This window comes from Empidonax traillii, unplaced genomic scaffold (assembly GCF_003031625.1).
Source record: "Empidonax traillii isolate 1590-97213 ecotype Southwest subspecies unplaced genomic scaffold, ASM303162v1 scaffold1634:size97100, whole genome shotgun sequence".
Lineage (NCBI taxonomy): Eukaryota > Metazoa > Chordata > Aves > Passeriformes > Tyrannidae > Empidonax > Empidonax traillii.
Genome location: NW_020956827.1, coordinates 6769 through 34598, shown reverse-complemented (window position 1 = coordinate 34598; position 27830 = coordinate 6769). Strand labels below are relative to the sequence as shown.

Sequence of the window (27830 nt, the reverse complement as noted above, 5' to 3'; positions counted from 1 at the left end):
AAAAAAAAAACACACCACACAAAAAACAAACCACAAAAACCAAACAACCCAGCCAAGCTGCAATCAAAGGTCTGGAAATCTGGAATGCGTGTGAGATGGGTGTTTTCACTCTGTAGCCCATCCAAGATGTTGCCTCCTGCCTGGCAGAGCCACAGCTCCTAGAGTCTAGAAATTTAATAAAGTAACGTTTTCATCGAGCAGAGCTTTCCAAAACTGGGGAAAAAAAAAAAAAAAAAGGAACAGCAACCCACAACCAGGCAGAAGTAAAGGCAAACCTGGGCTCTCAAAACCCTCGAGAGAACAAGATCCTTCGAGGCAGAGGTGGGAACTGGCAGGTCTCGACCGTTTCCACAGGTTGATCCGGTGATTCCCGCCTTGAGAGGGATGGAAGGACAGTTTTCCCCGTGGTTCCCTTTAGTCCCCTGGTTGGGGATGTTCCTCTGGGGGCTCCTTGGCTCGTTTTGGGGGTGTTCACACCCCGTGTCGTGTGTCCTGCAGGCGAACCTCAAGAAGTTCATGGAGTACGTGCAGATGCTGAACTCGGAGAAGGTCTGCAGGCTCCTGGAGAAGGGACTGGACCCCAACTTCCACGATCCGGATACTGGAGGTGAGCCTGGCTGCTGCAGGGAGGGCAGGGTGGCAGAGCAGGGCCCGGGGGGAACAGAGTGCCCAGGGGGCACGGTGGGAATTTTGGGCAGCGCTTGGTTTCGGGGGGGGGGGGTTTCACAATCAGTGAGTTTGGCACAGGGAGGTGTGAGTTGCACTTCTCTTATGGGATTTGGGAGCTTGGGGGGAAAAAAAGGCTCTTGGGCGGAGATGGTTGGTGTGTCAGAGATCCTGTCAATGCAGCATGACGTGGGAGAGCTGTGGGTCCACACATCCCTCAGGGGGATTTTGGGGAGAGGGAGGCTCCCTCTGCACTGAAAAGCTGGGCAAGTCATGGATCTCTCCATTAAACAGTCAGGAGGTCCAAGAAGTATTTTGGAGATCAAGAAAACAAAATCTTGGCCTCTGTTTCCTCGCTTTTTCCTTCCTTAATTCCATCATTTTTCCTGTCTCTGAGCAAAGCTCACCCAGCAAGGTCTGGTCGGGTTCTCTGCAGGTTCCAGGTTGTGAGAAGCGAGAGTCAGACTCCAGATGTTTGGGAACCAAGGGCCAGCCAGGGAGGACCTCCCCCCATCTCCTAGTGTTGTTCTGACAGAGGAGTGACTGCTTTTGTTGTTGCTGCTTTACAGAAGTGCAGCTCGTTAGTGTTTATTGTTCCGGGTGAGGATCACGGGAGCGTCTCCAGCCCCTCCTCCGGTTGAGTGATTAATTGTCTGTGTTTCTGGTTCACTTGGGTGGTTTATCAGGTTGTTGCTGAAACGCTGTGCCTCTGTACTCAGAAATTTGGGGGATCCAGAGGGTTGTCCAGCACGGGGATGAGGTGCTGTGTGTTGTCACTCGTGCCATTAACCTCTCCCATCCGTGGCTGCCTCCATGCCCGTTGGGAATGGTCCCTACCAGCTCCTCAGCTGGGAAGGTGAAAAGGTGCAGCCAAACTCTGGCAAGAACCATTTGAGGAGTGTTTATGCTGCTTCTTTGCCGGTGAAGCCTCTCCTGAACCTGCCAGAGTGTTGTCACCAACAGCTGCTCGGGTGGAAATCAGCTGGGAATGGTGAGCTGGGGGGGGATCACCTGGAGAAGAGAAGGATCCAGGGAGACCTGAGAGCCCCTGGCAGGGCCTGAAGGGGCTCCAGGAGAGCTGGAGAGGGACTGGGGACAAGGCCTGGAGGGACAGGACACAGGGAATGGCTTCAAACTGACAGAGATTAGGGTTAGATGGGATATTGCTGGGAAGGTGGGAAGGAATTGCTGGCTGTGAGGGTGGGAGACCCTGGCCCAGGTTGCCCAGAGAAGCTGTGGCTGCCCCTGGATCCCTGGAATTGTCCAAGGGCAGGTTGGATGGACCCTGAGGTTGGATTTTTGCAAACCCATGAGGAAAAGGAAAATTGGGAAGGACACTTGGATCTCTACCTTCTGAAAAGGGTCTCAGTGTTGCACCAAGTGAATTATATGAGGCACATGGTTGGTTCTTGGGGTGTCCTGTGCAGGGCCAGGAGCTGGACTTTGATGATCCTTGTGGGTCCGTCCCAGCTCAGGTTGTTCTGTAATTCCATGATTTTCTCAGTTGATGTGTTCCCCACTGCAGGTTTTCATGAAAGACTTTGATTGACACCTGTCAGTCGTGATCCTTTTTTTGTGCCATCTCATTCTGGGAGAAAATAAATGAGCATATGTGGAGCAGAGTTTTGTTTTAGTGAATGGTGAAGTGAAAATGTAATTTTCTGTGTCCTTCCTGCTCTGCCTTTACGTTCCCCAGGCCAAGGGTGAGGGATGGAGGAATATTGTGGCTTGGTTTAAATTCAAGAGGCTTAACCAAGTGTCAGCCTGTGACTCAGGGGTCTCCAAACTGAGCTTGTGCCATCCCCAGGGTTAATGAAAGGAGGAGGCTGTTGGTTTGCCCAAACTGGGAAGGGCACCAGGACTTGCCAGGCACATCTTTGAGATGAGGAATAATGGCAGGAATGTAATTTTTTTCCTCCCTGTGAAGGTGAGGAGCTGTGGCAGAGTGGCTGCTGGGCACACCCTGTGTGCCAGGGGCAGCCCCAGTGCCTGGACAGGGACAGGAGCCTGGAAACCCCCTTTTCCCCGCTGAATGCAGCACTTGTCCTGTGCTGAACTGGCAGCTCCCCGAGGCACACTGGGCTTCCCTGCTTGGAGAAACGTTCTTCTGCAGAGTTTCACCCAGTTAATGGATTGGGAATAACCTGGATGCGCCGTAAAATACCCTGTGCTTTTGTGGTGGCACCATGACAGCAGAGCCCACAGGATGATGTGTGGCATTCCAGCCTCTGGGTATCTTCATTTAAGCTGCTTTTTGGGACTGGTTTTAAGCTGTGCTGAGGCAAAAGAATATATATTCTCCTTCCCATTTTTGTGCTGGAGTGGGAAGGCAGGGAAGAGCCACGTCTGAAAGTGCTGTAGCCCCACTTGCCACCGTTCACCTTTCAGGGTTGCTGGGCAGATATTCCAGGAAAGATTCACTGCCTTTGAAAGACATTAAAAGGGAAAAAAAAAAAATTGACAGTGGCTTCCTGTAGGTACATTCAAAGTGGGTAAAAAAAAAAAAAAAAGTTACACGAGAAGTTACCGTTGGTCTGAAATTAGAGCCAAACCTGGGGGCTGGTGCAGCCTGTGAAAAGACAAAAGCAAGCCTGGATATTTAACAAGGAATGGCACCTGGGGAACAGCAGGAGAGGGAGAGGAGACCAGGAAACCATTGGATTACAAAGAAAGGTTCTGCACTGGGAGCAGCAATAGGAATGGTGGCCCCAAAACGATGTGAGGACAAATAACAGCAGGAATGAGGAACTGGGGAGGAAAAGGAGCTGCTCCCAGGGCTGGATCCCTCTGTTCTGGAGCCAGGCTGGGACAGCTGGGGGGGATCACCTGGGGAAGAGAAGGCTCCAGGGAGAGCTCAGAGCCCTTTGCAGGGCCTAAAGGGGCTCCAGGAGAGCTGGAGAGGGACTGGGGACAAGGCATGGAGGGACAGGACACAGGGAATGGCTTCCCAGTGCCAGAGGGCAGGGACAGATGGGAGATTGGGAAGGAGTTGCTGGCTGGGAGGGCGGGGAGGGGCTGGCACAGGTTGGCCAGAGAAGCTGGAAGTGTTGAAGCCCAGTTTGGACAGGGCTTGGAGCAACCTGGACCAGTGGAAGGTGTCCCTGGAAGCAGAGCCCGAACCCCCCTCCCCCGGCTCCCCCCTCCTGGCAGGGACTTGCAGAGCCAGAAGGTCCCCCCTCAGCCTCCTTTTCTCCAGGATGAGCCCCCCCAGCTCCTTCAGGAGTTCTCCACACCCTTCCCAGCTCCCTTCCCTTCCCTTCCCTCCAGCCTCTCCATGGCTCTCCTGGCTGAGGGTCCAGAACTCCCCCCAGGATTCCAGGGGGGCTTCCCCAGCTCCCAGCACTGGGCCAGTCTCCACAATATTCCTGGGATATTCCAGCCCACATCTCCTTCCTACAGCCATTAATGGCTCCCTTCCCCTGAGCTGTGTCTTCCCTGGCTGCTCCCTGTTTTCTGCTGTGGATCCCCTGCTCTTACCCATTAATTACTTTAAGCCTTTATTTGGCTTCTCACGTCTCCAAGAATTAACAGGCTGTAATCACCAAAGTCCTGGATTAGTGGTTACAGTGGGTTTAGGGAACAAGTTCCTGGCTGCAGTTCCTCAGGAACGCCCTGTTTGGACCTTTCTCCAAATTTTAGGGCCCAGGATAACGGGATAGATTTGTCAGCCGAGTTTGGTGTGTTAATAACAGAGACTCCAGGATGGTTTGAAGCCTCTTCTGTGACTTTTGCCTCTTTGAAAAATCTAATTTAAACTTGGAAAAGTGATTTAACAGCAGGTGGAAGTGGAGGCAGGTGCCTGGAGCAGGGACTGGTGGGGATAGACCCGAAGTCTGGGGCAGCCTGAGTTCTGGACACACTGAAGGGCCAAACTTGTGCTCTTCAAATAACTCAAAATAACCAAAAAGAGTAAAGAGGTTTTAGATAAATTGTGGTGGAGAATTAGAGCAACCTTGGAATGGAGGGATGGTCCTTACAGGTCATAATGTCACCGGGCTCCCCTCCGTGGTTTCCCTTCGCCTTCAGCTGGAGGGGGCCCAAGACTAAGACATGGGAGTGAACACTGGGGGGCTGCAGAGCAGCAGGGTTTGGTGCTGATGGAGAGGAGGGGAAAGTCCCTCCTGCCCCAGGAGCTCACCCAAAGCCACCTGCTCTCCATCTCCCTGTGGACCCCTTTGAGGGTGGGGTATAAATTTTTGTGTTTATAGAAAAGGAAAGGGTTATATTTTTATACATATAAAATATCTATTGTATTACAATAAACAAATATAACTTTAAAGATAATAAATGTTATAATATTTTCTAAAATATAAAATAACTTGCAATAGATAAATATATAAATGAACATTATTTATAATTAGTAAATATTATGGATAGTAAATATATTAGAAGCCCCAGCTGTAATGTTCAGGGATCTCTTCTCTGTGGGGACCAGGGACAGCCCCCAGGGAAGGGCTGGAGCTGTGCCAGGGCAGGCTCAGGGTGGATCTCAGGGAAAGGTCCTTCCCCCAGAGGGTGGTTGGCACTGAACAGGCTGCCCAGGGCAGTGGGCACAGCCCCAAGGCTGCCAGAGCTGCAGGAGGGTTGGGATGATCCTCTGGGGCACAGGGTGTGGGACTCTCAGGGATGATCCCATGCAGGGCTGGGCATTGGACTGGGTGGTCCTTGTGGGGTTCTGTGATAACCTTCCCTCCTGTTCCCCACCCAGCAGCTCCCCGTGGCTGGGTGGGCAGCAGCACCTTGTTGGGTGGGAGCTGCTGGTTTGGGTCTGGGGTCACGTTTGCTCGGGTGGGGCTCGGTGGGCACGGCGGTGCCCGCGAGGGGGTGGGTGCCCCGTGGCCCTCCCCCCGTTTCCCCCAGCCGTGTCTCTCCCCGCTCCCCCAGAGTGTCCCCTGACGGCGGCGGCGCAGCTGGAGCTCAGCACCGACATGATCAAGGCCCTGCGCAACGGGGGAGCCCACCTGGATTTCCGGACGCGGGAGGGGATGACGGCCCTGCACAAGGCCGTGCGCTGCCGCAACCACGCCGCGCTGCTGGTGAGCTGGGGCTGTGCCTGCCCTCCCCTGCCCGCCTCCCACGGCCACCCTGCGGGCACAGCCCCTCTGCTGCTGCTGCTGCTGCTGCTGCCCCGAGCCTCGTGGGCACGGAGCATCCCCGGCTGGGCTCCAGGGCGGGTTTCCCTCCTGGGGCAGCAGGACGAGGTGGGCTCTTCTCTTGCAGACGCTGCTGGACCTGGGAGCGTCCCCGGACTACAAGGACAGCCGGGGGCTGACGCCCCTGTACCACAGTGCCATGGTGGGGGGGGACCCGTACTGCTGCGAGCTCCTCCTGCACGACTACGCCCGGCTCGGCTGCGTGGACGAGAACGGCTGGCAGGAGATCCACCAGGTGGGATGGGATCCAGTGGGATGGGATCTGCTGTCCTGGGGCTGGTGGATGGGGTCCTCCCCTCCCCTGGGGTGCCCAAGGCTCGGTGGGGTTGGTGAGGGCTGAACGTGCCGTGCCAGCCCCTGGCTCCCTCCCAGGTCAGTGTTCCGGCTGTTTTCTTCTGGCCTCAGTCAGGAGTGGCTGGGATCCTCCCCAGATGATGCCTGGCTCAAAGGATAACGCTCTCACATCCTGGTCCAACCACCCAAGGCATCCTGGTTCCAAACCCAGCTGTGCCTGTCTCTGTTTTATACACTGACAAGTGGATTTGGCACAGGGATTTGGCCTGGATTGGGGGGTAAGGGATCTGAGCCAGCTTTGTGCTTCTCCCTTTGGGGCAAGGGGGATGAGCCCATATTGGAGGGCAGGTTGGGCCTGTGGCCTCCCAAAACCCCCCAGCTGTCTACCCCCTCCAAGAGGGATGAGTGGTGGCACAGCTACGGATGAGAACGAGAAACAGGAGGTGTTTGGAGTGTCAGTTTATGGATATGACTATCCCTACTGCCTCCATCCTCCTTGGCTGATCTTAGAGAGCTGCTGGTCCTGGGATGGACCAAAGGGAGAGGAAAACACCCCAGTTAACCAGAGATGTGGGGGCTTGTCCTCTGCTCGGCCTGTGTGTGCTCAGGGCTTCTCACCTGCAGTCACCCTGAGACAGCCAGCAGGCTGGAGGAGGCTCTGGCACCAGATTTTCCTGTTGATCCAGAGGTAATTTATCCAGTAAGTGTCCAGGTGTGTGGAGCTGTGAGGAGCAGGTTGCAGGTCGCAGCTCCAGCCTGACCGCACTTTTGGAGCGTGGCTGAACCCAGCTGAGGGTGTTGTGGGGTTTTATCACCTTCCTGCCACCCCTGACTCTCCTCTCTTCCCCTTTCCCAGGCGTGTCGCTACGGCCACGTGCAGCACCTGGAGCACCTCCTGTTCTACGGGGCCGACATGACCGCCCAGAACGCCTCAGGAAACACCGCCCTGCACATCTGTGCCCTCTACAACCAGGTACGACGGGCAGCAGGGCCAGGGGGACCAGGCAGGGGGTGGGCACCGTCCTGGCTTGAGCCCCTCTCAGTGCTCCTGCTGCTCCCAGAGCCACGGGGGTTCTTCAGAGTGCAGTCCACGAGGCTGTTTCTGATTGTAGCACCAGCCTGATTCTGGATTTCTCAAGAGTCAAGTGGCCATGGTTTACCCTGTTCTGTTCCCAAGATGTTTTGCTGCTTAGTTTTTCCTCCATAATTTCTCCTCCAGTTCCCTTTCCTGCTTCACAGCAGGTCCCTGGGACTGGCTGGGAGGGAGAAGTTTGCTGGGTGGAGGCCGTGGAGCTCACATTCAATTTGAGATGGGCACATCCTGCGGCTTCCAGCCCTCTCTAGATAAGCCTGGGGTCCTGTCCTGCTCACAAACAGCCCTCAGTTCTTCCTGCTAATCTCAGAATTTTGGAGAAGACTGTGCAGGCAGCACAGGGCCCCATTCCTGTTCCATCTGCTGTGTGGTCACTCGGTTCAGGGAAGTTGAGGGGGCTGGAAGAGCCCTCTCTGATCTCACAGCCCCGCTGCTCTCTGAGCAGCATCTGAGCATCTCTCCTGGAGGGTTTGCTCCTTCCTAGACATTTTTATCTGCTGGATTAAGAGCTTTTTTGACTGTAAAAGGGAATTCCCAGTTTCTGAGGTGCTTTAAGAACTGAAGCCTGTCCTGGTTTGCCCGTGGTAGGTGGGGGATGGTTTGTGGCGTGGGGGGTTCATTCTGCACACCGAGGGCTCTTGGACCCATGTCCCTGCCCACGGGGGTGGGAGGGAGAAGGGCACTGAAGGGGCTTATAACATGTTGAATTAGCAGCATGGAGAAGCACAGAGCACTCAAACCAATACAAAGCTTTAGGAAACAGCAGGACCTGGGAATGTGTGGTGGCCACGGTGCCAGTGCCCCCGAGGATGGACTTGTCTAGTGTAAGGTGTCCCTGCCCGTGGCAGGAGGTTGGAACTGGATGATCCATAAGGTCTTTCCAACCCAAACCATCCTGTAATTCCATGATTCCATGACTGGGTGTTGAGGATTCCCAGTTAACAGGGGATCATCGCCCTTCCCTGCTCTTGCCGAGGGAGCTTCCCGAGCTCAGCGACCTCTGGGGTTGGCTGGGGTGTTGCCACCACTCTGAAGCGCTGATGGCCTCTTCCCTTTCCCCTTCCCAGGAGAGCTGTGCCCGGGTTCTCCTCTTCCGTGGTGCCAGCAAGGAGATCCGGAACTACAACAGCCAGACGGCGTTCCAGGTGAGCGGGGAGAGCTGGGCCCGTCCTCCCATGGACCTGCCCCAACGAGGGCAGCTCTCAGACCCTCTGGCTGGGGATGCCTGTCCCATCTCCAGCTGAAGGGCTGGAGCAGGAGGGGGGAGGAGAGCACGAGGTACCCGTGGGAAGGGCTGCCAGGGCGGGGCCGTGTGGGGGGACACCGGGATGGGGGGGACACCGAGCTCGGATCACCTGGACATGTGTCGTGGAGGTGGAAAGGAGGAGCTGCTGGCTGTAGGAATGTAAATGTTAGAGCAGGAGCAGAATCCTTGGAGCAGGAGCAGAGTCCCTGGAGGAGGAGCAGGTTCCTCAGAAATGAAGGACGACGTTGCCACAGAGATGAACGCACCTGAATTTATGAAGTTAATCGTGAGGGTAGGGGAGCTCTAGAGTGAAACTCTGGAATGGCTTTCTAGGAAATGTGCTGTGTACCACAGGTGGCAAAGGGAAACTTGGTGGTTTTCCAGTGTGACTCCTTCCCTGAGTTTGCAAACTGTGGGAAGGGAGTTCCTGCAGGATGCTGGAGGTGAGGCAGGAGGTCTCTTCCCATCTCAGCTCTGTCCTGATGTCTTACAAAGCAGGAGAGCCTCTCTGCCCGTGCTGCTGCTGAGGCACAGCCCATTCCCAGAGCACTCTGCAGGAATGTTGTGACTCAGTGTCCAGCTGCTGCTGCTCCTCAGGTGTCCCTCGAGGGCAGGGAGTGCCTGTGAGTGTCCTGCTCCCAGCCCAGGTCTGAGGCTGCAGATGGGCTTGTTAATTATCAGCCCTTTAGCAATGCTCTTTCTTGCTTCTCCTTCTTTCTTGCTTCTCCTTCAGTGGTGGCTGTAGAGGTTTCAGGCCACCGAGTCTCAAGTGTGACCAGGATGGTGTCACACAGTCCTTGTGAGTGCTTAGTAGGAGATGTCCCTGCCTATGCAGGGGGTGGCACTGGATGGGCTTTAAAGTCCTTTTTAATCCAAGCTTTTATTAAATTTAATTAAATTTAATTAAAGCTTTTAACCCAAGCCATGATTCCTGCAGGAAACACTCCCAGCTTTCAGCAAGAAACTCTCCCTCCCTTTGTTGCTTGAGGCTTCAACATGTCATGAAGTCCAGTGCCCACCCTGCTTCTTTCTTGTGTCCTGCCATGGCAAAGGGGGTGGTGCCTTCCTGGGCTGGGGTTGGGGCAGGGCAGAGGGAGCCCTGAATAGCCACAGAAATCATGGAAATCCCTCTGCTGCTGCACGGCCACTCCTGCTCACACCTCTGCTAATTTGACTGCTGTTGCTAATGAGATACTTGGTGTCAGTGGCCTGAGATGACTTTAAGATAGCAGCGAGTAATTTAGAGGCTTTAGGACCTGTAATCTCCTGGGTTGTGGCCCCAAGGCAAAGCAGCTCATTGCAGGGGTGATGTGCCACCTCCTGTGTGTCTGGAGAACCCCCTTGCTGTTGGTGGTGTCACCTCTGTGGGCTGGTCCAGGTTCCAGGGGAGGCAGGAACAGGGTGGGTTTAGGGACAGAGTTTTCCCAGAGTATCTTACCAGCCTCTGGCACTCTGCATCCCAGTTTTCCTGAGCCAGGTTTGTACCTGCATCCATCTTCCACTGCTCTGAGCTGGCTTTTCATCCATCAGTCGTCTCAGGGAGCCCCCTGTGCGGGTGCAGCCACTCCCAAAACTCCCCAGCAAGAGGGTCCCAAACTGCTGCTGTTCAGTGGCTGTTCCAAATGGTTCGTCCTCTTTTCCTTTCCCAGTCAATCCCAGCTGCTCCAGGTGGCTGGTGCAAGCTGGGGGTAAGACCCTTCCTTCCTCAGCTTTGCTTTCTCATCCCTTGGCTCCTCTCTGCCAGCACATCAGGTCCTGCTTATCTTTTCTTCCTGGGTTTTCCGATGTCTTAAGGCCTCAGTAAGTGTTTCCTTCCTCAGGAACACGTGGGAGGGGATTAACCCAGGTGTCACATGCTGACAACCCCACATTTGGAACCTCTGGGTCATTTTTTTCCCCTCCTTTCATTTAATAAAAGTAACTTTTATCTCCAGCTCTGTGTAAAAAGTGGGGCAGGGCCAGTTCCTCATGGTCAGGTAATCACCTGCCTTGCACTCTGTTTTTCAGCGGTTTCCTGCCAAGCATCATCCAAGTTTTTATCACCCACAGTGGCCACAGGACAAATTTTAGAGTCATGGAATGGTCTGGGTTGGGAGGGACCTTAAAGATCATCCAGTTATGGGGTGGAACCTTCTCCCCTGGGGGTTTCCACAAATCCTGTTGCTTGTCCAAAGTCGAAGGTGGCTTTTTCTTCGTCTCCTCAGCAGCGTTTCTGGTGCCTCGTGTCCCTCAGGGGACATTTACTTACCCAGGGTGGGTAAAACAGGTGGCAAATAGAAAAATACGTAAAAATAGATTAACAAAATATATCAAAGTATGTAAATTATAAATTTGGAAATGTATACAGGCATATGAATATAAATATAAATACAGATAGAGATATAAATATGAACATCTCTAAGTTCTTATTTTTGAGGGGGTTTGTTGATTTTTCCAGCCAATAAAGATGGCTGTGAGGACTTATCAAAATGGTAACCCCAGTGCTGGAAGTCTTAAATATCAACAGATAATAATTCAGTGGGACACATTTGTTAAAAAAAAAGCCCCAAACCTTCATAATTTCTTCTCCTATTGATCTAAGGGTTTGTTTATTTCTGTGAGCAGGTGACTCAGGTATTGAGCTGGAACCTGAGGTCGTGATTTCTTCCCTGCCTGATTTGTGTGCCAGAGGAGCCGTGGGATCACTGGTGTTGGCTCATCCCAAACATGCCTGATGGAGGTTTGAGAAGAGCAGACAAGGTTCTTAATGAGCAGTAAATGTCAGTTTTGTACAAGTTCCTTTGTCCCCGTGACACTCCTGCTTGAACTTTTCCATTTCTACACATGCAGGATGATCATATGCAGAATTTAAAAATAGTGGCTTCCCATTTCTTTAAGTTTCATGGAAATTCAACAGTCAGAGCTGCTGCTTTTCTGTCAAAAAGCTGTGTGTACTTTTAATTGCTGCATTTTTGTGGGCCTTCTCCCTCCAGGCTAAATCCTTCCAGACAGGTTTTCGTGGTGGATGGGTTTTTTTGTGGATAATTTAGGGTTGCTAATGGTGATACAAGTAAACAAGATTTCTTAGTTCAGGTTTTGGTGCTGTAGAGCTGCTCTGGTCATGGTGCCCTTGGTCACTTGTGCTGGTAAAAGTGACCTCGGTCCCCCCTGGAACCCTGGGGACAGTTCTGGGTCCTCAGCCAGGAGAGCCATGGAGGGGCTGGAGCGTGTGCAGGGCAGGGAAGGGAGCTGGGAAGGGTGTGGAGAACTCCTGAGGGAGCTGGGGGGGCTCATCCTGGAGAAAAGGAGGCTCAGGGGGGACCTTCTGGCTCTGCAAGTCCCTGCCAGGAGGGGGGAGCCGGGGGAGGTCGGGCTCTGCTCCCAGGGAACAGGGACAGGACAAGGGGAAACGGCCTCAAGTGGCACCAGAGAAGTTATAAGTTGAATATCAGGGAAATTTCCCTCATGGAAAGGGTTGTCCAGCCCTGGCACAGCTGCCCAGGGAGGTTTGGAGTGCCCAGGCCTGGAGGTGTCCCAGGCAGGCCTGGCCGTGGCACTCAGTGCTCTGGGCTGGGGGACAAGGTGGGGATGGGGCACAGGGGGGATCCATGGGCTGGGAGGGCTTTTCCAGCCTCAGGTGTTCTGTGGCTTCCTGCTGCTTCCCAGCTTTCTATGGCACTTGTGGAGCCACCCAGACTGGGATGCTCGGGGACGTTTCTGCCCTGCTCTGAAGGCCACCCCCATTTCTGCAGGGGCTGCTCGGGGCTGTTCCCAGCTTAGTCTGGGACCCCCTCCTGCCTGGAATGCTCCCTCCTTGTCCTCATTCCCATCCTCACCCTCTTCCCTCATGGAAAACCCTTCCATTTTGCCCAGACACCCAACCCGTCAGAGAAGAGCCTGGCTCCGTATCCCTCAATCCTTGTGCAGAAACTGTCATTACCTTTGTCTCTATTGATTAAACCCCCGCCCCTTCCCACCTCCCTGTTCTTGAGTTTCCAACGATCCTTTCAGTTCTAATCCTTTAATGACTTTGCATCACCTCCCAGCTCGGGCTCATCGAGGAATTTAATAAGCGTATTCTGCACTCCATCATCCCGGCTGTTAATGACAAAATTGGATCCTGAACTGGGGTAGGGGCCTGTGAAATCCATTTGGCAGACGTTTTTTAGGCTGACAGTTAGTCATGAATTAGGTTTCTGATCAGTTTTTCATCTCTTGGCAGGAGCTTCGGCTCGATTTAATTTCTGTTGTTTCTGGGGATGTCACATAAGGCTGTCAAGATTCCTGCAGGAGACAGGGGGGTGATACCTCCCGTTTCTTTGCTCTTCACAAAGCCTGGCCTGCTTCCCTCTCCTGGAAGCAGCCTGGATCCCTTCAGTTCAGTCTGCTCCTTGCAAGCTGCTGTTGTCAGGCACCCCTGCTCAGCCCAGCGTTTTTGTGGGCAGCAAAATGAGGCTGCCTGGCCTCCAGCGTTCCTCCAACCTCCTGACGTGGTGATATTTGCTGTTTGTGGAGTAGAAAGCTCGAGGAAAAAGGGATCAAACCCTCAGGTGTGCCAGAGCTTTCCTGCCCCACCGGTGCTCCTGTGGTCTCCAGTGACCCCTGCCTGGAGTGTGGGGAGATGTTCTCCTCTTCTTTCCACGCCTGGCTCGCTGCATCCCGTTTTTTCTTAACCTTTCTCGGCCTCCTTTGCACCTGCCATGGGTGTAATTGGGCCTTCAGACCCTTCAACCCCGAGAGCTCCACGCTTGGATGTTGCCTGGCCACACCATTTACAGCAGCGTTTGGCCGCGATGCCAACAGGCCTTTCGATGTGTTTTCTTCAGAGATTCGTATCTTGTTGCTTTTTAAAATAGACATCGTGGTCTGAACTCTGCAGTTTGCAGTTGTGTTGCCCAGGCAACGGAATATTCTCAAACGGAGCTGCTTTTTGTTCGAGAACGTCTTTTGGTGAGCGGTGATTCTTCCTAATTGAGGTGGAATTCTTGCCGGCAGTGGTCGGGTTTCTGGCTCGTTAATGACATCACCTCTTGTGCTGTCGTAGAAATGGACGTGTTTCATTCTGTTTGCTGAGATGAGGAGTGTCTGCTGTTGAAATACTCGGGAGGACCTGGTGGAGCTCGTGGATGTTTTGCCATTCAGTTTAAGCCATTCGCTCTTGCTCTTTACCTGCCGCTGCTCCTCGGCGTGGGCAGCACCACAGAACCAACATCTGCTGCTTGATGTGTCTTTAAAATCTCGGTCCAACCTAACCCCAGAATTTTTAGCTGATGCGAGAACGCCCGTAAATTATTTTTATTAATCAGCTCCGTATTTTTCTCGTCGTCACTGCAACGACAACCTTGTCCTCCTCCATCTGTTCCCCCCCTGTCAAGCAGTTGGGTTTTAAGGGCTGTGGGTTTCTGGGAGGGCGTGCAGAGCCTGCTGATTTGGCTTCCCAGCTCTGGCTGTAGTGGGAATTAAAATAATTCACGGAGGTGTGTGGAGTTCCTGTTGGCACTTGGAGGGTTGCTCGACCTGGTGTGGGTTGGAAACGCAGCCCATCTTCCTCAGCTTCGCTGCCTGAGCGGGAAAACATCTCGGGGCTCAGCGTTTCAAAGTGTGTTTGTTAACTTTTAACATGAGAATCGATTAAAGCTTGGGGCCTCTGAGAAATCTGTGATCAGGCTCAGGCTCTTTGTTGTCCTTAATGATCAGGTAACGTAACAACCCGGCACTTCTGACCTCTCTTCGTGCAGATTAATTAAAAGCTTGCTCATGATCCGGGCCTTAAAAGCAGATTTGCAGTGAAAACAAACCCTTAGTGATTTTTGGTGCCTTTTTGTTCCTCTCAGGGTGACAAATGTTTTCCCCAGGTGGGTTTTGGTCCCTTTTGGGGTGACTGTCCCCAGCACCTTTTACTTCTTGGGGTGCAGCCAAGGTGTTGCCTCTGCAGTGCTCGGATTATAGAGATATAAAACAATATAAAATCAACATAAAACTGCACAGAAATCGTATAAAATCGTATGTAAACCGTACAAAACCATTTCTATCGAGATCAAACAAGCCTTGCTTGTGTGGAGGGGGAGGACTTCTCTTGTTTGTCACTTGTTGTGGCTGTTCAGGCCTGCTGGGAATTACAAGAAAAGGCATCTCCCCCTTACCTGAACATAAAAATCCATTAACCCTCCGGGGTTTAAGCTCAGCCTTGATTCAGGGGTGGAAACAGCAAACGCAGCAAATTAAACACGTATTTATGGCACATATTTATGTGTCTCTTCTGGTCCCAACCCACATGCCCCCTCATGGAGGAAGGCAAATGTGTCAAACCGTCCATTTCTGGGCACAAACACCCGGAATGAGGGTCAAGGCACCACTTTTCCCACCTGCCCTGAGCCAGCCCTGGAGGTGTTTGGCCAACCCTGCGTTCCGTCCAAGAGGATTTTTCTCGGCGCTGAGAAAAATCGAAATTTGCTCTCGGATTTTAATCACTCTTTTGGCAAAGCGAGCGGGTTCCTTTGTCCTTCCAACGTGGCGCTGGTGGGATGATTGATCACCAGCCTTCTGCAATACTCCTGAGAGACCTGAGGTGAACAAACCCACTTTTGTCGGTCTGCCCTTGGCAGCCACGTCTCTCCCACGTTTCTTTTCCATCTCCCTCTTTCTGAAAGGAGATTAAAAAAAAAAACCAAAACCCTCTTGGTTTGTCCCCAGACCGGCCATTTCAGGGCAGATGGATCCTCCCAGTCTTGGAAACACCTCCTAGATTTACATTTTGATTTGTGCAGTGTCACTGTCGGCTTGACTGGGGTTTAGTTTGGGGCCGCTGCTGCTTCCACAGGTTGATTTCTGCTTCCTGATTCTGTTCTTGAGCACTCGATTTCTCCATTCCAAGTGGAACAGTTTGTGCCAGTCTGGATTTCATCTTTCTCATTTCGGACGTGGTTGTTTCTGTCAGCCAGACGTGTGACCTTGTCAGTCAAAATCAGTGTATTCTCCTTTTGTCTTTTAACAAGTTAGACTTTCCCCAAATTAGGGAAATTAAAGGTAGAATTATCACTGGCCAACCTGTGCCAGCGCCTGCCCTCCCTCCCAGCCAGGAATTCCTTCCCAATCTCCCATCTGTCCCTGCCCTCTGGCACTGGGAAGCCATTCCCTGTGTCCTGTCATTACATACCAGTGTGGGAAGCAAAGAGAAGGAAATTGGGAAGCAAAGAGAAGGGAAAAGGGTGGATAATCGTAACTTAAAATATGAAGACAAGTTCTGACTTGTTGGTGGGAAAAGGACAAAGAAAGGAAGGAAGATGGAGGAAAAAAGGGAGTTAATTTGGATCAAGGTCACCTGCAATGCCCCTCTGTTTGTTAGAGCTTTGCTCACTGCCCAGAGAGTGATTCCACCTCCCTAGAAGTGTCCAGGGCCAGGTTGGACGGGGCTTGGAGCAACCTGGGCCAGTGGAAGGTGTCCCTGCCCCTGGCAGGGGGTGGCACTGGGTGGGCTTTCAGGTCCCTTCCCACCCAAACCATTCCATGACTCTGTGATAGGTGGGACATCCCCACCCCATAGTCCCTGTTGTTTGGGAAGGGAACATTCCCTGCTCCTGTGGAGCTCCTGCCTCCTCTCCTCTCCTGCCTCGCTGTGTGCTCTGGTGTCACCTGCAGCCTCACTGGGCCAAGGGCAGCTCTGTGTCTTTTCTGCTTGGTGACGCTGCTCCCTGCTCCCACGTGCCACCTCCCTGGGCACCAGAGGCACAGTCTGCTCCCCAGGGAGCAGTTCTTATTTCCCTGATCCCCTTCTCCTCTCAGTTTTTGTTCAGCAGCTCTCTCAGGGCCTCCTCAGAACCATTGGATTTGATTTGTTTGCTCTCCCTTTTCATCTGGAGTTTGTCTTTGTAAGAACTGATCGGGTTTGTGGCCTCCTGGCTCCCTCCCACTCCTCCTCCGGTCTTCGGTGTGAGACTGAGCTAATTCTGAGTCAGATGCCATCCCAGCTTCCCTTCTCCAGATGCTGCTGCTGACTTGAGATCCTCCCTGACCCGCAGCTCCAGGTGCAGGTGTTCCTGGAAGTGTCTGCCCTGCATTCCCCACCCTTCAGGCTGAGCTCTTGGAAGGCCTGTCAGACCCATCCCAAACTGTGGTGGTGAGGACAGTTCTGAACACAGGTCTAGAACCAGAGAATACCAGGACAGCTGGGATTGGAAAGACCTTATAGATCATCCAGTTCCAACCTCCTGCCACGGGCAGGGACACCTTACACTAGACAAGTCCATCCTCGGGGGCACTGGCACCGTGGCCACCACACATTCCCAGGTCCTGCTGTTTCCTGAAGCTTTGTATTGGTTTGAGTGCTCTGTGCTTCTCCATGGTGCTAATTCAACAGGTTTATGAGCCCCTGAACCCTTCAGTGCCCCTCTCCCTCCCACCCCCGTGGGCAGGGACGTGGGTCCAAGAGCCCTCGGTGTGCAGAATGAACCCCCCACACCACAAACCATCCCCCACCTACCACGGGCAAACCAGGACAGGCTTCAGTTCTTAAAGCACCTCAGAAACTGGGAATTCCCTTTTACAGTCAAAAAAGCTCTTAATGCAGTGGATAAAAATGTCTAGGAAGGAGCAAACCCTCCAGGAGAGATGCTCAGATGCTGCCCTGCGCTGCTCAGAGAGCAGTGGGGCTGGGAGATCAGAGAGGGCTCTTCCAGCCCCCTCAACTTCCCTGAACCGAGTGACCACACAGCAGATGGAACAGGAATGGGGCCCTGTGCTGCCTGCAGGGTGCAGACCACGGGCTGGAGGTTGGGTGTCCCCAGGAGGATGTTGGACCTGCCCTGTGCATGTGGCGTGTCTGGCAGGCACTGGGGATGTCGAGTTTGCCCCTAATCAGCTTTGCAGCTCATGCACGGGGGCTCTGCCTGGTGCCTGCAGGCAGTGCTGGGTCTGTGGTGCTGTCATGCAGGGACTGACCCCGGTGACACCCCCAGGAGCACCAGCCTGGCTGTGTCTGTGCAGTGGCAGCACCAACTGCTGCCAACGGCTCGGAGCTCCTGCCCGTATGGCAGCCCAGATGGAGCTGCCGTATGTGAGCAGGAGGGCTGACCCGGGGGGAACTGCCAGACTTCTGGAAGTCTGGAGCAAATATAGAACGTGCCTGAAACGGGGCTGGGCAAGGGGAAGGCAGAGGACTTTGAGAAAAGGGCAGGTGTTCAGTAAATAACGGGAGATGGTTCAAGAGAATCATTCTGTTGTCTAGGATAGTGGAGAGGTGGAGAATCATCAGCAGTGGGAGGATTCAGTAACTGGAAAAGTCAAGGCCATGTTGGATGGGATTGGAGCAACTTGGTCTAGTGGAAGGTGTCCCTGCCCATGGCAGGGGGTGGAAGGAGATGAGCTCTGAGGTCCCTTCCCACCCAAACCATTCCCTGGTTCTGTGATACAAACAGCTGACAATAGTCTGGCACGCTGACAGGTCCTTCTGTCTGAGCAGAGCTGAGAAGCTTCACTGTGTCCTGATACTAATTTGGCTGCCTGCATCTCCCTCAAAAGCCTTTTACCCACCTCTTCCAAGGAGGAGTGACCTGTTCCTGCCCAGCAGCACCTCTGATGATCCCTCCCTTCCCATCCCATCATCTCCTAGGGATGATGCATCTCACCTGCCTCCCCCAAGGCCCTGCTCTGCCTTTGTGCCCCGTGGCTATCACTTCTCCTGGTGCCTTTGGCACAGGTGGGATGATAAGGGGGAAGTTCTGGACTTCTCCAGGTGTTTCATCTGCGCCTGAGAAGCCCCCCTGGGAGCACGGTGTGGGTGGGCTTTCGCTTGAAGAGAAAACAGGGGGGTTGGTTTGATTCAGAGGCTCTGGGGAGGGGGTTTGTGCTTTTCCAGGTCTGAAAATCCACCAACATCCCAGCATTGTCAGAACCACTCAGTGTTCTTCTGACCTTCCTCCAGGTAACTCCCTTTTGAAGTATCATCAAAAACACAAACTCCTGCCGTGGAACTTGGGCTCTCTGCCTCCCTCTCTTCCTTTTTTCTCACTTCATGAAGATTTTTGTGGCAACTGGATTTTTCCCTTTCTCAGTTGCCTGTGGCTTGGAGTCTGTGGCTCATGGACAACTGATAGGTTTTGCTGCTCTTCTGCCCCCCAGTTCCCCACTTTCCTGCTCTGTGTTACCACCCCAAGGTGACCGAGCTGTCATATTGTTGTTGCACCAGGAAAGTGATTCCATTTTTGTAATCTTCAGCTGTTCTTCACATTTCCTGTGTTAAAATACTGCATTCCAGGTTTGCTAGCACTCCTATCCTTAGAAATATTCCTGCCTGAGCCCTCCACAGGACCCCTGAGATCCTGGCTGCGGCATCAGGATCACCAGGATGGATTTCATATCCCCTTTGTGCTGTGGTTCTTCCTTCCTCAGGGAAGCTGCAGGGCTGGGAGCTGGAGCTCCTGTCGTGTCCTGTCCCACCCCATCCTGTCCCATCGTGTCCCAGGTCCTCTGTGTGGGGGACAGGGGCTGACAGCAGGCACAGGGGGGGGGCTGCAGGGCTCTGTCTGCTTCCAGAGGTGCCACCTCTGTGCTCCTGCTTTTACTGGATGAGTTCTTCTGGTGACCTCAGCTTGTCTTCTTCCTCGTCCAAGCTTTCAGATCCCTTTCAGAGCTGGAGGTGTCTTCCCGTAGGAAAGTCCATCCATCTTTGCTCTCCATCACACATCAAAACCTGGTGAAAGGAGAGAGCAGCTCCTCTAATATGAACACACAGTGACAGCTCAGAACAAGGAAAATTAAATATTACCCTCGAATCAGGACCAGGGTAGAGCCCAGTTATGTGGTTTAAAGTTGTTTAACCAGGCTGTGATCTCTGATTTGTATTTGGTGGCATCTCCTCTTTCTTTCTTTCAGAGATTACTGAGTTTGCCTAAAGAGATAAAAATAGGCAGGTTGCTGTTGGATTAAAAAGCGTTGTCACTTTGATCTCATGCTGTGGAATGACTCAAGGTGTTACAGCACTTCAGAAAATAACCCTGTGCCAGAGCCAGGATATGGCTGGGACTGCTCCATCCCTGGAAGAGCCCAAAGCCAGGTTGGATGGGCTTTGGAGCAACCTGGGATAGTGGGAGGTGTCCCTGCCCACGGTCCCCAGGCCTGGAGGTGTCCCAGGCAGGCCTGGCCGTGGCACTCAGTGCTCTGGGCTGGGGGACAAGGTGGGGATGGGGCACAGGGGGGATCCATGGGCTGGGAGGGCTTTTCCAACCTCAGGGATTCCCTGATTCTGTGACTCCCCATCCATTTTAGGGATCATTCCCAAGACAGACGTCTAATGAGACTTGTAATTTGTACTTTAGATTTGGATTTTTTTGGAGGAAACCACCTTTGGATGGTTAATTGTTCATCTGAGGAACTTTGAAGTTCAGACGCTCCTTTCCAGTCTTCTGTCAGTTTGGTTATTTTTGCTTCCACGTTTCCCCAAATTCAGGTCATTTGCCCTTCCATACAAAAAACTGTCTTTGCCTGTGACCTTTGGGAGAGCAGATCTTATAAATATATATGTGTATATATAAGGAGAGACAGAAAAATCACAATTTGGAGCAAGCTTGGGGGGAAAACAGAGAGCATTACTCAATATTCTCTAGCTCTGGCCTAGTTTCCCCAAGGCAGAAGGAAGGTTTCCTTTCTGGCAAGCCCTCACTGATCACTTCCAGCTCTGGTTGAGAAGGTGGAGCACGAATTCTGGGTCTGAGAACACACATACACAAAAAAAAAGTCCCCTAAACATTGTTGGGCTGAGGTAGCAGGACTGTTTGTGCTGGGGAAGGCTGGTACCAGAGGTGTCCGTGTGCTCTGAGTCACCGCGTAAATATAAATCCCCCCCGTCACAAGCTGGGGCTGGGATGCAAATGAGCCTCCTGTTGCTGAAAGCTCTTCTTGTAGGAGGGCAGGGAAGCGTTCAACAGCTGGAGCTGCCAGGATTGCCCTGGATTTAGTGCCTGGGAGGGTTTGGGTGCTGCTCCTGGCCTGCTCTTGCACACCAAGGGTCCCAGCTGCGCCCAGGCGTGTTCTCACACTTTGTTCTTGCCCAGAATCCACCTAATCTGGTTTCTTTTGATTCCCAAATAATCTGTGGGTGCTGCTCAGAGAGGACACCCATCCTGAGGGGCGACTGGGCGTGTGGGAGGGGGTGGGAAGGGCCGAGGTGGCTGCGGTTGGTGGGGGCATCAAAGGCACGATTCGACCAGCTCGGTCCAGTTCTCCTGGTTCATCTCCTGGTTTGTTTTCCTGAGGATTGGGGGTGGATTTCATGTGCTCTGACCCATCTCACTGGGGTTCTTTCACATGTGTCAAGGATGTTTCTGCACCTTGTCCTCCCAAGCATTGGGTTGTTCTGCCAGCTGGGATGTGGTGCTGGTTTGGGGGTTCTTTCCCCAAGTATGTGAGAAGTCAGTGATGTCTCTGTCTGTTGGTTGAACTGTTGCTCCAGGAGATGGTACTTTAGTCTCTCCTCTTAATTAACCTGCCTTCAGAGAATCCCAGCATCCCTGAGGCTGGAAAAGCCCTCCCAGCCCATGGATCCCCCCTGTGCCCCATCCCCACCTTGTCCCCCAGCCCAGAGCACTGAGTGCCACGGCCAGGCCTGCCTGGGACACCTCCAGGGCTGGGCACTCCAAACCTCCCTGGGCAGCCCCTGCCAAGGCCTCACCACCCTTTCTGGGAAGGCTGCTGATGTCCTGCAGCTCCTCAGGACAGGAACACCTGTGGAATCCCTTCCCAGAGCAGGACAGACCCAGCTCTGTCTGTTTTGCTGGCAGACCCCCATTCAGCTTCCCCTCTTTCCTCGTTCTTTTGGGTTCTCCAAGAACCTTGTCCCTTTGGGATTTCCTTCCTGTGGAGTGGTGGGAAAAGCAATGTTTGATGTCAGTCTAGAACGCTGTGGTTCTACTGGGGGGAGCTCCTGCTGCCAGTCCCCAAGCGTAAGTGGCTCCGTGTCCGGGAGCGAGTGTGTGTTGGTCCCGTGGATCTGGGCAGGGTTCTTGGCAGCAGGTAAGTCCCCTTTCACCAGGAACAGGCTGCCCAGGGCAGTGGTGGACTCCCCACCCTGGGAAGGGTTCAAAAACCCTGTGTCTGTGGCACCTGGGGACATGGGTAGGTGCTAAACACGGTGGTGGTGCCTCGTTGATGGCTGGACTTGATGACCTTAAAGGTCTTTCCCAGCCTTAACAGTTGTGTAATTCCAATCACAGCTTCAGGCTGGGGAACACGTTGTCAGGACGTGCAGGATGAATTCTTGGCTGGTGGCTGGTGTGCCACCAGCAGACCCCGAGGAGGGGGGACCGTCCCTCTCCGAGCCGTCGGCCGCCCTCTCACCGCACAAACCCTCGACATACGCTCGCCCCACCGGGCCAGGAGGTCCCACCTCGGGGTGGCTGACTGGGGGGAGCTGAGGCAGAAGGATTGTTGGCCCCTTCCCCACGGGAAGCAGCTGTTGTCAGCCCATATGGTGGCACTGGGGCCGCTCAACCCTCCGTCTCTTTGCAGGTGGCCATCATTGCAGGGAATTTCGAGCTGGCCGAGATCATCAAAACCCACAAAGAGTCCGATGTTGGTGAGTTGGATTTTAATTCTTGCCCCTTTTTTCTCCCTCTGTAGCTTGCTGGGGAGCCCAGGGCTGGGGTGGTGGGGTGTGGGTTGGTGGGTTTTCCTGGTTTGGTTTCCAGTTTGGGTTTGGGGAGTGGCAGAGCTCTGCTTTCCTCCCGGGGTCGCCCAGGGAGGCTGGGACACCGTTCACCCAGGGTGGCTCAGGCTGCCAAGGTAAGGAATGAACCAGGCCCTTAGTCAGGAGCAGCTCTGCAAAGCTCTGCCATAAAACCCTCACCTTTTCCTCTCCCTTTGCATCCTGGAGGCTGCTCCAGCCCAGAGATCCTTCCCAGCCAAGGCCATTAACTGGGATTGGTGCAAGGAGGGGACGTTCTCTGCCTTGCAGGGACAGTGGTCACAGAGCTGCCCCACACTGAAGGTCCTGTAGGGAACAGGAGCGGCTCTTCTGGTTGTGTTTGCCTTAGGAAGGAATATTTTAGGATTCCGGGCTTTTCCCTTGTGTCGCCTCTTCTGTCCTTCTCCGGTGGGGACGTCACCGTGTGATAAATGCCACGTGAAACTGAGCTTTAGATCAGGGAGAAAATCGACACTTGTTAGTTCTCTTGAATTATCCTGAGGAGTTTATTGATCCAGAGTTGCCAATGGAGGGAGGGGTTAATTCTCAGCAGGTGTCCCTCCACAGAAGGTACAGAGACATCAGTCCAGCAGGGGAAAAAAGACTTTAGGAAGAGAATCTTGGCTGTGAGGCCCTGGCACAGGTTGCCCAGAGAAGCTGTGGCTGCCCCTGGATCCCTGGGAGTGTCCAAGGCCAGGTTGGACGGGGCTTGGAACAACCTGGGCTGGTGGAAGGTGTCGGAGTTGGAACTGAAAGGGCTTTAAGGTCCCTTTCAACCCAAACCATTCTGGGATTCTGTGAAAATCCTGAAATCAACGAAAGACAATTGGAATCAGTTCTTGTGGAATTTGTAGCAGGCAGCAAGTACTGAGCTGGGTTCTTGGAAGTGGCTGTGAACCCAGAAACCTGGGCCCGAAACATCCTCAGTCCCTCCTTCTCTCAGCTATTGCTGGTAGTCAGAAAGAGCTGCTGAGAATTTGGGGGAAGGTTTAAAGTCAGGAAGGACGTGGGGAAAAGCCTGAAAATTCCTCATGTGAGCAGTGATGACGAGAAAGTTAATTAATTCGAGAGAAAAGCGACTGTCTTTGCCGTGAGAGAGGTTTTTGGATTTGGTGACCTCCAAAAGTCCCTGCCAGCCTAAATTCTCCTCTGTTGGACTCTGAACCTGTGATTGACTGGCTCAATTATTTCCATTGAAAAAGTGTGAGGAAAAAAGGGCAGGAAAAACATGTCAGGTGCAATGAAACGTTCGTGTTTCAGCCACGGCTGTTTATATAAAATAGGTCAGGGAACAGTTGCAAACTAATCACACGCCAAGCAGCGGGTCCAGATGGCACCTGCCCACCGTCAGGGGGACTGGCACTGAGCTTCCCAGGGAAGAGAGCTTCCCAGGGAGGAGAAACTGGGTTGGGAAGTTCATTAAGAGCTGGGGAGTGTGTGTGGGAGAGGGGGAGAGAGGAGTCCCTGAGGATGAGGAGGGGCATTTGGAGGAGAGCTGCTCACCTCCCTGAGGGTGAGGAGGGGGCTTTCCTTGGTGTGCCCTTCCCTCTGATCATTCCATCAGAACGGTTCAGGGATGCCGAAACCAGGGATCTGGAAGGGTTTGGAAAAATTGGGAGGTGATGCTCTCAGAGAAATCTTCCTCTTGAGTGGGCCCACGTGGGGCTGGGGTTGCTTGAGATGAGATTTGGTGTCCCCACCATCAGACAGAGCCACAGAGGCCCTGCTGGGCTGCACTGGGGGAGGGAGGGGTGGTTGGCAAGACTGCAGGAGACTCCATCCCTGTTTCCATCTGGATCCGGAGCGCTCAGCTGAGCCGGGGCCGTCCCCTCTCCCTGTTCCTCGCCTCAGAACGCAGAGCGAGCCCAGAGGGTGAGAACTGAACTTCCTACAGGGGAACACAACCCAGAAACTGTGCCAGGAAATCCCCCAAGGGCTCCATCTGCTGCCAGGACCGGCCGAGGGCAGCTCGGCTGGGAGTCAGATGCCAGTGTGGATGTTGGGTGGTCCATGAGGGCTCTTTAAAGCCCTCTGGGCTGGAGGACTCCTCGTGTGGCTCCACTGGGCTCCCAATCCATGGGTTTCCATCCGTGGAAGTGCAGTCTCAGCACTGCTTATTTCATCAGCGCCGGCTTGAAGAAGGTCAGAGTGGAAGGCTGCAAACCCAGGGATGAGGGACACACTCTTAGAGTGTTTGTGGAAATGGTGCAGTTGGGCTGTTCCATCATTTCTGTTCTCTTTCTTATCCTCATGCCACATGGATCTGCCATGAATGGCAACTGCTGCACTCTGGCTTCTTGGTTGGACTTCAGAGGACTGGATTTAAGAGGCTGGATTAGGAGGGATCGTCAGTACCATCACACTTCCTTGTGGCACACCTTGGTGCTTGTTGGTCGGTCCCACTCCAGGGTCTGGAGCAGAGCCTCATCTCCCACCGCTCCAGGAGGGTTTGGAGACGTTCTCAGCTCAGAGATGCCCTGGGGGAGTGCCTGACCCACCTTTCCTGAGAGCCTTGGGGTGGTTTTGCAGGAGCTGCACAAGGAGAGCTCGCTCCAAGGTGATCCCAAGTGGGGTGTGCAGGAGCCAGTCAGTGGGGACAATGGAAATGGGATGGTGTCTGGACCTCAGGACCTCTCTGAGATGCCTCTGTGTCCGTTTGCTTGTCCTGTCGGTGCTCAGGTCCCAAATCCACATCAACATTTATCAGCCCAGTGTGTCATTCCGGTGAGCAAAGTCAGGTGTGCACCACATCACCTGCTTCCACTGGAACACCTGCAGTGGTGGTGATTGCTCAGAGTGGTGTCACATCAGCTGAGCCCTGTGCCAGCTGCTCCGTAATTTTCAAGATCCATCTTTTTGGTGAGTTTTCTCAGCCTGAAAGCTTTCAGGTCTTTGTTTCAGCTGATCAGAAGCTGCCTCTGCTCTGCTGTCGTGGTGGCACAAGGGCCTCTCCCTGCTCGGTTTGGAATAACCCTGGCTCGAGGTGCCCAGAGAAGCTGTGGGTGCCCCTGGATCCCTGGGAGTGTCCAAGGCCAGGTTGGAGCAACCTGGGCTAGTGGAAGGTGTCCCTGCCCATGGCAGGGGGTGGCACTGGATGGGCTTTGAGGTCCCTTCCCACCCAACCCCTCCTGGGATTCTGTGACTCTCTGAAAGCCTCTGGGACTGAGCCCTGCCCAGTTATCGGGATCTCCCACTGCCCTTTCCAAAGCTGCCTCCCCACCCCTGGAGCTTCTGAAGGACTGTTATAAATACAGGCCAGGCACTCGCTGAGCTGTGCTGAAAATTCCTTTGAACTTTGCTGCAGAAGCTTTGGCTGTTCTGATGTGAATGTGCAAAACTGATCCGAGCAGTCCCTGCTGGAACTGGGGGGGAAGTTCCATTTTGGTCCTGGATGCATTTTTTTTTTGCCAATACAGAGATGTGGATGGGAATTATCTTCTGAGATAGAGCAGAAACACTTCCTGGCTTTCTCTGGTTTACTGTGTCGTTGTTGTTAATGGAATTGTGTGGGGACGGTCACAGGTCAGGGCAGGGCCAGGATTTCCTCCAGGGATTTATCCTGAGAGTCCAGGCAGGACTCTCGATGTGCTGAGTGGAGCAAGGTGAAGCAGAGGAATGAAAAATGCACCAAACTCTCGCGAGGAAAAGTTTCCAGGGTTGAGCTGCATCGGGCTGATGGATTTTATCTGGAGGGAAAAGCTGAAAACCTCATCTCTCAGCACCACGTTTGGGAATTGCTCGGAGAGGAGAACCAGCAAGTTTAATTAACGTGTTTCCAGCAGGTTAAATTTCAGTTTCACAAGTGCAGAGTAAAATCTGCTTCCAGCTGGGAAGAGCCGGCTCTGAGCAGGGCCAGGGGAAGGAGTGAGGAGGAGCAGCAGTGCAGGGGCTGGGCTGCTTCCTTACCCTGCCCTTCTCCTTCTGTTTTCATTCCTGGGAAACAAAAATACCTAGAAGGTGTCTTGGAGTGGCTGCTCCCTGCTGGATGGGAGACAAACCTGAGCATGATCTGCCATGTGTGGGGAGATGCCACGTGTCCAGTTTGGGAGGTGCTGTTGCGCCTCTTCCAGTGTGGGAGATGCTGAGTGCTTTCTCCAGTTTTGGGGATGCCACGTGCCTTCTCCAGTTTGGAATGTGCTGTGTTCCCTCTCCACTCTGGGAGACGCTGTGTGTCTTCTCTAGTTTGGAAATGCCATGTGCCCATCTCCAGCTTGGGATATTCCAGGTGCCTCCTCCAGTTCGGGACATGCCCCGTCCCTTGTCCCTTCTCTGTTTCTGCAGACGCTTTGTGCCTTCTCCTCTTTGCTTTGTAATCTTCCACCATTAAGATGTAAATGTGGCCTCTCAGCTCGGAACTGTGTGCAGACATTTGCACTCCTCGTGCTTTGCTCTTTTCCCCATGAATATTTAACATGGAAGCAGCAAATCCAAACAAACTCGGAGCGCTGATTACTCCGGGTGCCTCCGGAGCGTCTCAGGGCTGGGAACTCCTGGGGGAGCAGTGCTTGCATCCCACTCTCCCCACGGCTGGGCAGGGAGCGGCGCTGGGCACTGGGAATGCCGCGTTTCCCTTCTGGAGAGCAGGAATCCACCGCTGGAACACCGGGGGAAGCAGCGGGGCTGGCTCGGGCATCAGCAAGCGCTGTCATGGAAACTGGAGGGTTTCATTTTGCTGCGAGACACCCAGTAAACAGACTTTGATTAAACTCTTGAGAAGGTGTAGAAAGGAATCTTCAAAGCTGATTGTATGAACTGGGCAAAGTGTTGTGGTTTTTTTGTTTGTGTTTTTTTGTTTTTTTTTTTTTACTTTATTGCTCTCCCTTCCCCACTGGGGATGGTGGATTTGGGGGGGATGGGGTGAGGAAACCTTCCTCAGAACTGGAGAGCTGGCAGAGGCTTGAGGATGTCCCGTTTGTGGCCCCTGGAGCTCAGGCTCAGTGGTTTATCATCATTATTATTACTATTATTATTATTATTATTGTTATTATTGTTACTGGTTTCAGGCAGGTTGAGGAGTGGTGGGACTGGTCCAAGTGTATCTCAGGTCTCATCCAGCATTTTGGGACACCCTGGTATGTCTGAGCACCCCTGAACCTCCTGGCCAGGAGTTCACCTGCCAAACCACAGCAGATCAGCTCTTCCCAGTTTAAGCTGGGGTCAGGAGCAGGCTGCCAGTATGGAACTGGAATCTCCATGCTGAGGTTTGGCTGAACAGAAGACTCAACTCTCTGCACAGCTGAGGGTGACCTAATTTTTGGCTGAGTGAAGCCGCTCTGCTGTGCTGGAGAGGACTCAGAGCAGTGGAGCAGGTGGGACTGTGGCATCTTCACTGTTCCTGTGCTTGGGCTGAGCTCTGGCTGTCCCACAGCCAGGCACTGGTCATCCCAGGCAGACACAGGGAGCTGTGGGGGCTCATCCTGGAGAAAAGGAGGCTCAGGGGGGACCTTCTGGCTCTGCAAGTCCCTGCCAGGAGGGGGGAGCCGGGGGGGGTCGGGCTCTGCTCCCAGGGAACAGGGACAGGACAAGGGGAAACGGCCTCCAGCTGTGCCAGGGGAGGCTCAGGTTGGCCCTGAGGAGGAATTTGTTGCTGGCAAGGGTGGTGAGGCCTTGGCAGGGGCTGCCCAGGGAGGTTTGGAGTGCCCAGGCCTGGAGGTGTCCCAGGCAGGCCTGGCCGTGGCACTCAGTGCTCTGGGCTGGGGGACAAGGTGGGGATGGGGCACAGGG

General features: G+C 53.6%; 1 protein-coding gene across 1 annotated transcript in view; it reads left to right on the top strand.

Annotated features, from left to right (window-relative positions):
• LOC114070638 (SH3 and multiple ankyrin repeat domains protein 3-like) overlaps positions 1 to 27830 on the top strand; it is a gene marked incomplete at its 3' end in the record, with an annotated part of 74029 nt that overhangs the window by 41315 nt on the left and 4884 nt on the right. The window contains exons 4-9 of the mRNA XM_027908165.1: positions 499 to 607; positions 5551 to 5702; positions 5887 to 6054; positions 6970 to 7086; positions 8274 to 8351; positions 21932 to 21998. Of these exons, the coding sequence (XP_027763966.1) occupies positions 499 to 607; positions 5551 to 5702; positions 5887 to 6054; positions 6970 to 7086; positions 8274 to 8351; positions 21932 to 21998 (691 nt within the window). The remainder of the gene's footprint in view (positions 1 to 498; positions 608 to 5550; positions 5703 to 5886; positions 6055 to 6969; positions 7087 to 8273; positions 8352 to 21931; positions 21999 to 27830) is intronic.